Here is a 12,473-nt window from a genome sequence, read left to right as displayed (position 1 = left end):
TTTGTTCAAATATGTACATGAGGTATTGCCCACAAATGTAAGACTAAAAAACATGAAACTAAGAGACAATGGAAATTGTAACCTTTGTAATGAACAAGAATACACAATGCTTGTATTTTATTTTTGTATTAAGATAAAAAAAAATTTCGATTGGTTTAGTGTAAAATTATCATCAATGTGTTCTATTAATAAGAGAAATTTGTTCAACCTTTTGTACTTTGATTTTGATTAACAAAACAACCAGGGACAAAAATACAGCAATTATTTTAGTGTGTAATTATCTGTATGTTGTTTGGATTAGCAGAGTTAAAAACCATAGATGAAAGAGGTATGATTCATTATTTCAAACAAAGGTAGGCTTAATTATTGTAAATGGATGTTAAAGTCAGTTTATGGGCAAAAGATTAATAAGTTAGTCACGGAAGACTTCTTGGAGACGGTGTTAATGAGCAAAAAGGGCTTCTTTGAGAATAGCAAAAACAATGTAACTTGAAATTGTGCTTCCTATATGTAAGGGTTTCTTTCTCTTAGGGGCCGGTGAGCACTCCATAAGAGCCCTCCTCGGAGGGGGAGGCTGATAGCCATAAGATCCTCCTCTGGCGAGGGAGGAGCAATACCCGGTCCCACACTGATGTATTTTTTATGTTGTGAGTTAACCACATATTGTAGTCTTTTATAGAGCATACGTATACTGTGCAAAGACTACATTGTACATGAGATTACTATGTAAAAATATGTATATATATGGATGTATAAATTTACAATAAAATAAAAAAAGTATAATTCAGCGTGAAAGCCCATTCTATCTTTACCCAACAGAAATTAGTGCATTCACCCTAGGAAGATAAGCCACTGATCTGTTTCCTGATGGAAGGCCTTTCAGATCCAACTATCATCACTATCTCCTGCTTCCTGTGTTTTTTTCTTTTCTTGGTGGGGTGGGGGGGGGGGGGGCAGCGACAATTTTCCCGAATCATTTACGCTTCTCATTCATTTATACTTTCGGCTCTCTTCTTTCAAAAACTCAATCTTCCTTCGTTCTTAAGTTTTCCAGTAAAAACCATTACTAGATGAATTCATTTTTCTCAGTATTCTAATTTCTGAATTTTCCCTAAGGTATGAATGACGGCCTTCATATTTACGAAGATGGATTTGTATGAAAAAAAGTGGAAAGATAAATGCTATCAGTATTCAAAGAAACACCCAATCAGATTAAAGTTAGACGTGAAAAAATAAATTAACTTCGACCTCACCGAAATACGACAGAGGGGGAAAATTACATAAACCCAAAACGGAACGAATGATTTCGCTCGCGTTTATCCCGCGTAAGTTGCAAAAGTATTGCAGTGTAATATTATCCTAAAACAATACGCGAGCGCTAGTGTATTTCGTCTTCTCCCGATTCCAATACAAAAATAAGAGCGAACTTTACAACCGACTATTCATGGATTGCGTATATGTTTTCTCAGATTGAAGGTGATGGCGCGAGAGTCGCATTTTTACGTCCATAACATCACCTGAACTTCTCTCGGACGAAAAGAATCCAGTATTTACTGTTGGAAGGCGGCTGTAAACCTTTTCTTGCTTTCTATTTACGAGACGCTCAATGGTGCAGAATAAGTTGAAATTTAGAATATCAGAAAACACGAATAACCTGAACATTTCACACAGATACGTATCTGATTCACACAATGATTCCAATTAAAAAAAAAACAAAAAAAATTTATAACAGATCTAAGTGAAAATGAACATAGAAAAAAAAAAAAAATAGGAGAAAAACTGTTAGAATAATCATCGTGTATTGAAGGGTTTTTATGATTCAACTATTTTCCCTTAAAACACTCAGATAACAGAAATTTCACAGCCAAGTCACTTTCTGTGCATGTGCGCGCAGGCGCATTTTTCTTTGAAGAAGACAAATTTTGACCAAGGCTAAAAAATTAAAAACGGTGAAAACTGAAGGAAACACTATAAGAATTACTAGTTCTATGTTCTGTCTTTTATTCCTTGTTTAATGGCCTGCTGTTTTAAAGGCAGTTATTCTTTAAAGATCAGCCATTTTGATATAGATGATTCATGAGATGTTTGAGCTTCAAAATAAATAAATATCGTCGTTCTGATCCTCGGCCATTTATTGTACTTAATAAATCACCTTCCAGTCGGTTCTCGAGTCAAGTACTTCTCAAAATGCTATTTAAACAACGTATTGCCCAGGCTCGGTGGTTACCTGCAAGCACTGGCGGATCTAGAAATCTTTCATTATGGCCACTCAGGTCATATATATATATATATATATATATATATATATATATATATATATATATATATATATATACATATACATATTGTTACGATGTACCAAGTATCTGGTTATTACACTTACCATTCATTTAATGTTACCTCACAAAAGCCAGACACCTGAACCCTCATAACACGTTTAAACGACTGAATACTCTAAAGACAACAGTGATCCCTTAACACTTACCAGTATTGCAGAAAATCAGACTAAGTTCATCAAAACAGGTGTGAGGTAATCTTGTAAGTAATTAAATTAACCAAAGGGCAGCACTCCATCAACAACTTGAAAACTTTAAGTATTTCCCTGATTTCAGAAGTCTAAGTACTTTCCTGGTTCTAAGTCACTTCAAGTAAATTGAAGGAAAGCAAATCAATTACCACTCTATGTTTCTACCTATCATCAATATAATCAAATGAAAATATACTGGGATAAAAATAAAATACTTATAAAAATTTTAAATACAAATTTTTTTTATTAAATTCAAAATTTATAAGTGAAATTCACAATATCAAGGAAAATTACTGTTACTTGAAAAGAAAGTAAAGTTTAATTAATTCTTGAATCAAATTAAGTAAAATTAAATCAAAATTAATTTATCACAAAATTCATGAAAATTAATTCAATCAAAATTCAAAAGTGTTAGGCAATAATTGAAAATTTGAAGTTAATTCACAAGTGCTAAACAACAACAAAACTTGAAAAGAATTCTAAGTAAATGCAAATTAATTCACAAGTGTTAAATTTAATTAAATGTGCAATGATTAAGCATTGAAAAGTCAATTAAATTGTGAATGTAAATGAAAATATAAAATAAAAAGACACTTCAATAAGAAAATGAACAAGTGCACAAACAATGGAACAATCACAAACACAAAAATACGCAATGTGTAAAAGTGTAAATCTTTTTCACTCAAAACACTGTAACCAACAGTTTTTACCAAACCTTCACAACCATCTAGTAGTCTTTAACATCTAGTAGTAATTTGATTCAAGAATTAATTAAACTTACTTTCTTTTCAGTAACAGTAATTTTCCTTGATATTGTGAATTTCACTTATAAATTTTGAATTTAATAAAAATAAAAAAAATTTGTATTTAAAATTTTTATAATGTATTTTATTTTTATCCAGTAATATTTTCATTTGATTATATTGATGATAGGTAGAAACATAGAGTGGTAATTGATTTGCTTTCCCTTCCTTCAATTTACTTGAAGTGACTTAGAACCAGGAAAGTACTTAGACTTCTGAAATCAGGGAAATACTTAAAGTTTTCAAGTTGTTGATGGAGTGCTGCCCTTTGGTTAATTTAATTACTTACAAGATTACCTCACACCTGTTTTGATGAACTTAGTCTGATTTTCTGCAATACTGGTAAGTGTTAAGGGATCACTGTTGTCTTTAGAGTATTCAGATCGTTTAACGTGTTATGATGGTTCGGTGTCTGGCTTTTGTGAGGTAACATTAAATGAATGGTAAGTGTAATAACCAGATACTTGGTACATCGTAACAATATGTATATGTATATATATATATATATATATATATATATATATATATATATAGTATATATATGATCCTGAGTGGCCATAATGAAAGATTTCTAGATCCGCCAAGTCTTGAAGATAACCACCGAGCTGGGCAATACGTTGTTTAAATAGCATTTTGAGAAGTACTTTGACTTCGAGAACCGACTGGAAGGTGATTTATTAAGTACAATAAATGGCCGAGGATCAGAACGACGATATTTATTTATTTTGAAGCTCAAACATCTCATGAATCATCTATATCAAAATGGCTGATCTTTAAAGAATAACTGCCTTTAAAACAGCAGGCCATTAAACAAGGAATAAAAGACAGAACATAGAACTAGTAATTCTTATAGTGTTTCCTTCAGTTTTCACCGTTTTTAATTTTTTAGCCTTGGTCAAATTTGTTCTCTTCTTCAAAGAAAAATGCGCCTGCGCGCACATGCACAGAAAGTGACTTGGCTGTGAAATTTCTGTTATCTGAGTGTTTTAAGGGAAAATAGTTGAATTCATAAAAACCCCCCTTCATACCCGATGATTATTCTAACAGTTTTTTTTTTTTTTCTCCTATTTTTTTTTTTTTTTCTATGTTCATTTTCACTTAAGATCTGTTATAAATTTTTTTTTTAATTGGAATCATTGTGTGGAATCAGATACGTATCTGTGTTAAATGTTCAGGTTATTCGTGTTTTTCTGATATTCTAAATTTCACTTATTCTGCCTCACCATTGAGCGTCTCGTAAATAGAAAGCAAGAAAGGTTTACAGCCGCCTTCCAACATTTAAATACTGGATTACTTTTCGTCCGAGAGAAGTTCAGGTGATGTTATGGACGTTAAAAAAAATGGCGACTCTCGCGCCATCACCTTCAATCTGAGAAAACATATACGCAATCCATGAATAGTCGGTTGTAAAGTTCGCTCTTATTTTTGTATTGGAATCGGGAGAAGACGAAATACACTAGCGCTCGCGTATTGTTTTAGGATAATATTACACTGCAATACTTTTGCAACTTACGCGGGATAAACGCGAGCGAAATCATTCGTTCCGTTTTGGGTTTATGTAATTTTCCCCCTCTGTCGTATTTCGGTGAGGTCGAAGTTAATTTATTTTTTCACGTCTAACTTTAATCTGATTGGGTGTTTCTTTGAATACTGATAGCATTTATCTTTCCACTTTTTTTCATACAAATCCATCTTCGTAAATATGAAGGCCGTCATTCATACCTTAGGGAAAATTCAGAAATTAGAATACTGAGGAAAAATGAATTCATCTAGTAATGGTTTTTACTGGAAAACTTAAGAACGAAGGAAGATTGAGTTTGAAAGAAGAGAGCCGAAAGTATAAATGTATGAGAAGCGTAAATGATTCGGGAAAATTGTCGCTGCCCCCCCCACCCCACTAAGAAAAGAAAAAAAACACAGGAAGCAGGAGATAGTGATGATAGTTGGATCTGAAAGGCCTTCCATCAGGAAACAGATCAGTGGCTTATCTTCCTAGGGTGAATGCACTAATTTCTGTTGGGTAAAGATAGAATGGGCTTTCACGCTGAATTATACTTTTTTTATTTTATTGTAAATTTATACATCCATATATATACATATTTTTACATAGTAATCTCATGTACAATGTAGTCTTTGCACAGTATACGTATGCTCTATAAAAGACTACAATATGTGGTTAACTCACAACATAAAAAATACATCAGTGTGGGACCGGGTATTGCTCCTCCCTCGCCAGAGGAGGATCTTATGGCTATCATCCTCCCCCTCCGAGAGGGCTCTTATGGAGTGCTCACCGGCCCCTAAGAGAAAGAAACCCTTACATATAGGAAGCACAATTTCAAGTTACATTGTTTTTGCTATTCTCAAAGAAGCCCTTTTTGCTCATAACACCGTCTCCAAGAAGTCTTCCGTGACTAACTTATTAATCTTTTGCCCATAAACTGACTTTAACATCCATTTACAATAATTAAGCCTACCTTTGAAATAATGAATCATACCTCTTTCATCTAGGTTTTTAACTCTGCTAATCCAAACAACATACAGATAATTACACACTAAAATAATTGCTGTATTTTTGTCCCTGGTTGTTTTGTTAATCAAAATCAAAGTACAAAAGGTTGAACAAATTTCTCTTATTAATAGAACACATTGATGATAATTTTACACTAAACCATCGAAATTTTTTTTTATCTTAATACAAAATAAAATACAAGCATTGTGTATTCTTGTTCATTACAAAGTTACAATTTCCATTGTCTCTTAGTTTTCATGTTTTTTTAGTCTTACCATTTGTGGGCAATACCTCATGTACATATTTGAACAAAATTCTCTCTCCCGAATACCAATTAATTTGTTAATTTATGTTTTTTCCATACTCTCCCCCAACACAGCAGAGGGTAATTGCTTTCAACTTTTGCGGGAACCTTGGAAAAAAGCTCATCGTAAATATGTTTACTTTTAACAATGGGGAAATATTTATGATTACACACTGCTCTTATACCCTCAATTGCTTTGGTATAGAATCAGAGTAACAAATGACACATCTGTGGCAGGGAGCAGTCTCTACCAAATGGCTTAATCTTATCTTACAGTAATATATGGTCATTTCCCTATCATTCAGAGCTTCCTTAAGGCTTGTGGCAGCAAGAATAGCCGCAGCTTTGTGGTATACACTTATTATGTTTAATCCACCTTCATTCATAGGCAAAAACAAAGTAACTCTACCTACAGGTTGATATTTCCCTTTCCACAAATACCTAAAAATTATGCTATTTATTTTCTGAGCATATATGCTTAATGGTATTGTATGAGCTAGCTAGATACCTTTTGACTTTTGACAGCAACATAGAATTTATGATTATGGCTCTCTGAAAAATGGTAAGATATCTATCAGATAACATATTTACTGCTCTTTCTACCTTGCTCACAGTGCTATCCCAGTTCTTTGCCATAGTCTCGACTTCTGTCTGACAATAAAAAATCCCTAAGATCTTCAGTTCAATCTCGGTTTCCAACCAAGGTGTAGGCCAGTCTGTTCTACCCTTTCAGTTTCCTATATCAGTAATACTACTTTTATTTTTATTCAGTTTAGCCCCCGATGCTTCTTCAAATTCATTTATTTACCTTACATACTTCCACCAAAGACTGATCATTAACTATAAAAATTGATGAATCATCAGCATATTCTTGAACACATACATTAGTGTTATTTGGAAGTTGAATTGGCTTGATGCCTTCATTTTGCTTAATTTCAAAATATAATGACTCCTGATATTAAACATACAGTAGCATAGAGAGAGGGCATCCTTGTCTTACTGATCTTTCAATGGGAAAGGGGTTACCTAAATACCCATTAATACATAACCGACTCATACAATTCTTATAAAGGATTTTTATCCACTCGCAAATATGCATGGTATTCCCAGTTTTTGCATTATTTTGAACAAGAAGTCATGATCGACAGTATCAAAGGCCTTTGCCCAATCTAGTTTTAAAACAGCTCCACTTAATCTATTCTCATTGACATAGTGGATGATATCTCGAATGTTATTATTATTTCAGTTTTGATAGATTTCCTTTTCCCTTATTTACACTACAATATTGTTCTTCAGAGATTAATTTTGGCATGACAATCTTTAACCTGTATGCTAATATTTTCGCAATTATTTTATAATCGACATTTAAAAATGAAATAGGCCTCCAGTCATTAAGGGTATTCCCCTTAGTTCCTTTGCTAAGGAGTTTGATCAATCCTATATTTTGTGAAGAAGTCAAATATTTGCATTCAAGTACTTTCTTAATAACCATTAATAGCTCATCTTTTATTATGGGTAAAAATTCCTTATAGCATTCTGTCGGTAACCCGTCCATACCTGGTGCTTTCCCATTATTCAAATTCTTAATTACAGCACTTAACTCATTTTCTGTAATATCATCAACCACATTTTCACAGTCCTCTTCTTCCTTAGTCTATTATTACATAATGCTATGAACTTCTCCTTCACGTGAAGTTCAACATCAACTTTCCTATATAATTCTTTATAAAATTCTGTAGAATAGTATAAATGGCATCTGTTTTATCCAATACTTGTCCTTCAGGCCCCACGATATTACGTAATACACGATTACCTTGTTTTTTTCTCTTTCCTTAATAAGTGGCATGATAACCTTTCTCCTTCTATTTTGTCTTTAATTTTTGTTCTTACCTTTACCCCTTCACAAATATCATTTTTCAGTTTTTCTACCCTCTCTTTTATTGAAGTTATTATTGTAAATTCTACACCATCATCCCCTGCTTTCATGTATAAATCTTTAAGCCTTTGTTGCAAGAGATTGATCAAACCATATTTTTCTGATGCTATCTGTTTAGACTCTTTTATAAAGAATCGTTTTATTTGAATTTTACAATGATCCCACCATTCTAGTATATCTCTGAAATTACCTTTTCCCTTTTTAAGACTCACCCACAGAACTTTAAATTTTTCTTTCACCTCATCCTGAGCTAACAGACTTACATTTAATTTCCATACACCTCTTCCAATAGAAGGTGATTTAACTTTGATACTGGTTACAACCATATTATGATCTGAAAATGATACAGGAATCGTTTCACATACATTGATATTTGAATACAGTTTAGTCACATATATCCTGTCAATGCGAGAAGCATAGTTTCCTTTTATATAAGTATGGTCCTTTGAAATATTCGTATTGGTAACATCTTTCAAACCAATTGCCTTTGATAACAGAGTAAATTTCTTAGAGATCAATTTATCATCTCCATTACTTACGTCTCTAGCGTTAGTTACAGAGTTAAAGTCCCCACCAAAAATGATATCATCAACATTATGCCTCAAATAATAACACAATTCATCAAAAAAATCTCCCTCTCCTTTTTCTTACCAGTACCTGATGGTGCATACACATTTAACAAGAATAACACTTGTTCACCAATACGAACGCGTAAACTTATTATACGGCCCTCCACATCTGATTCCTGGTTTATGATATAAACGGTGACAAACGCTTACTTATCAATATGGCTAACCACCTCCTTTCAAGCGTGGTTATAGTATGAATATTTCATAATATTTACTAACATAGCTTAATTTACTGATACACTTTATATTATGTTCCTGCAACATTACAATTTCCAATTTATGATATTTAGCCATTGATATAAACTTAATTTGTTTGTTTTCCTCATTCAAGCCATTTATATTGATTGTGGCAACATTAAATGCCATAATGAATGATATAAAGGATTAATAAAGCAGTAAATCTATAAGTTCCTAAACTATTTTCCTCTTTTTCGCAATATTCTTTTTATTCTTGTTCTTTCTCAATTTTAATTTCCCCCCTGACTTCACTTTAACAGACCATTCACTTTTCTTCTCAGAGTCTTTTCTATCATCGATGTCAGGTACTCCTCCCACTTCACTACCATCTTCTGAATTGCTACTTGAGTCGTCATCAATAGTGACAGCTTCTTCCCCGGCATCCTCTGATATACCTTCAGCAAACAAGTCTTGTGAAAACGCTTCTGGTAGTGCTACATTTACAACTGGATCTGCCTTTACTGTGATATCATGATCAGCTTTATCTTCACAACTAAGGAACTTTAAATCCATGAAATCTAACGACTGCTCGTCATGCAAAGGACTTCCCTCTCTCAACCTTGGTTCTATTTGGGTGTTACTGTCCTCTGTTCCTCCCATGTCTTGGTGTACTTCTGCTTCTATTATACCAGTTGTTATTCCATCTGGGCTTTGCCCTTTATTCGTCTTATTGTCGCTGAAATGATTATTTGCTAAATCTTTGTCATTCACTTCAATTTCCTTTCTATTTCCATTTTTCTCATCTTCCTTTGAACTGTTTTCTTTATTTACATCCATTTCCTTTTCAATCGCACTGTCTTCATTTATATCCATTTCATTTCCATTATTCTCGCCTTCCTTTGCACTGTCTTCTTCATTCACATCCATTTCATTATAAAAAAAAAAGGAAAATCCATTATTCTCGTCTTCCTTTGCATTGCCGTCTTCATTCACACTAATTTCATTTCCATTTTTCTCATCTTCCTTTTCATTTTTGTCTTCGTACACATTAACCTGTTCTTGACTATCCCCAACTACCTGTACCTCTTCATTTATTTTTCCACCAGGATTCACTTTATCACGTGGAATCATAGCAGGAAAATCTTCATTGCTGAATATGTTTATTCTATCCTCTTTCTCATATGTGCATTTAACTGCCATATGGTCACTTCTTCCACACTTGTAACAAGTTTTGTTTTGTCCATTGTAGAAAAACAAAATATTAAAGCCATGAATATTCATTGATGACGGTATATTACTTTTCAGTTCCATTCTTGCTGTTCGTATTCCATTCAGAAGGCCTGCTTCCCGTCCATGCGTAAATCTGTTTAGCCTAATTCCATATACTTTCCCATACCTTCCGAGAATGTATTCCAACAAACCATTTTCCATTTCGAATGGCGCATACCTAATTGACACGTATGTGTATGCTCTACTGAAGTTTAATATTCGAAATGATTTCTTATCACTAATGTTTACGTCTTTTTCATCATGGAGATCACAAACTAACTTCTAGGCTATCTTATTACAAAATTTAATGACAACCCTATTGCCATTATAAACCTGGTATCCGGTGATATCCTCAGGATTTACTTGCAACAAATCAAAAATTACCTCACTTACTTCACGAATTTCAGGATTGAACGAAAACGACAACCCCACAGAGTCCTGTCTCCGGGTTGGTGTAAAGCTCATTGCGTCACCAATGACACTTCACTGACGTCACCAAATAGCCTGAGGGCATGGTGTAACTTTGGCCGGCGCCACTAAGGACCCTCCTGGCGAAAAAAACAGCCAAATTTCACTAGTCCTACACCTTTAGCACAGTTTTTCTCTTTCAATTTAATCTAGAAACGTTATAGTTACAGTTTTCTTCTGCCTGGGTACGTTACACCATCTTTATCCTTCGAAACCCGACGATAACAGCGGAGCACAAACTTGGATGTGTGTTTACAATGCTCAGGGCTGCCAACCACTCCTTCTAATAAACTTTAAGATCTAGTCATACTTCTTCATCAAATCTTTGTTTGACCTGTCGTTGTTGGAACCTAGCTGTCGTTTTTATGTAGTATGTTGAAACTTTTTGATTTCGAAATTCTTGCGCACGAAATATTGACTTTTACATTTATGCAGTTTTTCTTCATAATGACACATTATCCACATTTTGTTGATGATAAGTTGCCACAGAACGATGAAAACATGACTAAATAGTCTTCCGGATAAGATTACTGGTAACAATTACCCTTACATTCAAATAATATAAATATTTAGATCCTACCTTTCCATAATATGGGGATTTCTCAAAACTTAATGGCCTGTTTGGCTTACTTCAAAAGAGTGTTAATTTTGAGTATAATATATATATATATATATTATATATATATATATATATATATATATATATATATATATATATATATATGTGTGTGTGTGTGTGTGTGTGTGTGTTTATATATATATATATATATATATATATATATATATATATATATATATATATATATATGTGTGTGTGTGTGTGTGTGTGTGTGTGTGTGTGTGTGTGTGTGTGTGTGTGTGTGAGTGTGTTTATGGGGATATATTCCACAATGATGTAAAATCCTTATGTAGTTATATCAAAAATATTTATTTCTTTGTTCAGTAACTTAAAGCTTTCGACCATCAGTTGTGGTCTTGTTCACTAAAATGTGGTATATCGTCTATAGGACTGACATATAGGAGCACAAATTTTTTTTTCTATAATAGCATTTTAAGGAATATAGACTAGGTACTAGGCAAGGTAATTAACTATTATTATGTATAACCAGATGAATGAGCTCTCGACCTTTCCAGAAAGACAACCACCTGCTACATAACTTTAAAGTACATGGTATTATACTTTATATGAAGAGTATTTGTAATTATGCCATCAGTAAAATAATGCAGAATAAACGCGCATAGAAAATAAGAGATATGACAACAGCAAGGGAACGATTATTTCAATTAGCCCTAGTTTAACGTTTCACTGGTCATAAGAGGCACGTGATATAACAGGCGAGGGTCATTCAAACTGTCGCACTACCCAGATTACGATCGTATTTAGACATGATTCATACCTGTTTTACTTGGTGCCTTGACTCCCTGTCGTTTTCTAGTTTTGTATAAAGTAAGTTAAGTATATCTTAGTTTTACCAAACCACTGAACTGATTAACAGCTCTTCTATTGCTGGCCCGAAGGAATAGATATTTTCACGTGGCTAGAAACCAATTGTTTACCTAGTAACGGGACTTACAGCTTTTTGTGGGATCCGAACCACATTATATCGAGAGATGAATTTTTATCACTAGAGATAAATTCGTCTTATTCCGCGTTGGCCGAGCCGAGAATCGAAGTTCGGACCACCGGATTGGTAGCCGAGCGCGAAAACCACTCTTCCAACGAGGAACTCTCTAGGTTTGTAAAAAGTAAGTCGTAACCGAAAACTTGTACGTCACTCATTTTAGTTTATATTAGTAAACGCTGAAAATCTGAATACGTTTACACTTATCCCTTTTTTAGTATAGTAT

General features: G+C 33.5%; 1 protein-coding gene across 1 annotated transcript; it reads right to left on the bottom strand.

The window, feature by feature from the left end:
• Positions 1-9,122: 9,122 nt before the first annotated feature.
• On the bottom strand, positions 9,123-10,088 carry LOC135195922 (uncharacterized). The gene has a single exon (XM_064222426.1). The coding sequence runs from the start codon at positions 10,086-10,088 to the stop codon at positions 9,123-9,125; it is 966 nt and encodes a 321-aa protein (XP_064078496.1).
• Positions 10,089-12,473: the final 2,385 nt, after the last annotated feature.

The sequence above is a fragment of the Macrobrachium nipponense genome, chromosome 17, assembly GCF_015104395.2.
Source record: "Macrobrachium nipponense isolate FS-2020 chromosome 17, ASM1510439v2, whole genome shotgun sequence".
NCBI lineage: Eukaryota > Metazoa > Arthropoda > Malacostraca > Decapoda > Palaemonidae > Macrobrachium > Macrobrachium nipponense.
This window is presented reverse-complemented; position numbering and strand designations above follow the sequence as displayed.

What these genes read in the sequence shown, in the direction of transcription:
- LOC135195922 (XM_064222426.1), bottom strand. Translation starts at nt 10,088, where the DNA reads ATGGCAGTTAAATGCACATATGAGAAAGAGGATAGAATAAACATATTC.